General features: G+C 61.8%; 1 protein-coding gene across 1 annotated transcript; it reads right to left on the minus strand.

Moving 5' to 3' along the window:
• Positions 1-29: 29 nt before the first annotated feature.
• Positions 30-640, minus strand: LOC103912158 (XK-related protein 7-like; the record flags this gene model as incomplete). Its single annotated transcript, XM_009326062.1, has 1 exon — positions 30-640. A coding segment is annotated over one exon (611 nt), but the record flags the coding sequence as incomplete, so codon positions are not given.
• Between the last annotated feature and the right edge of the window lie 6 nt (positions 641-646).

Consider the following 646-nt stretch of genomic DNA (forward strand, 5'->3'; position numbering starts at 1 on the left):
CTGCTGGGGGCCCTGGCGCTGGGGCCGGCCGCTGCCGGAAAATGCAGCCCCCCGCGCGGGGGCTGAACATGGGGCCGTTGGGGTGCAAGAGGCAGTAGTAGATGAACATGAAGAAGATGCCGAGGGCGAAGCTGGAGCTGACCACGCAGACGAGGATTAAGGCGTCGAAGTCGGAGGTGGTCTTGCGGTCATAGTAGAGGAACCAGAGGACGGTGAGGGCAGCGTTCTCCGACAGCGTGATGATGTAGTAGATGCACATGCGGTAGCGGCTCCGTCCCTCCTTGACGTTGAACCAGCAGAAGATGTAGATGATGCCCACCACCATGTTGTAGATGATCTCCTCCCACTTGGACATGCAGAAGTCCGTCTCACCCTGGATGATCCAGAAGGTCATGATGCACCAGTGGGTGACGATGAAGATGCCGAAGTAGAGCTGGAACACGGAGGCGAAGAGGGCGAAGGCGATGGCGCGGGCGGCGATGGTGAAGAGGTGCCACAGGATCTGCACCACGGCCCCCTTGTAGGACATGGGCATCTTGTCCTCCCGTGAGTCCCGCAGCACTTTCTGGTAGGAGGCGATCATCCACGCCAGGGAGACCAGCGAGGCCGAGGCCGAGAGCCCTGCGGGCGCAAAGCGGGGAGGGGC

The sequence above is a fragment of the Pygoscelis adeliae genome, unplaced genomic scaffold (assembly GCF_000699105.1).
Source record: "Pygoscelis adeliae isolate BGI_AS28 unplaced genomic scaffold, ASM69910v1 C10306583, whole genome shotgun sequence".
Classification (NCBI taxonomy): Eukaryota; Metazoa; Chordata; class Aves; order Sphenisciformes; family Spheniscidae; genus Pygoscelis; species Pygoscelis adeliae.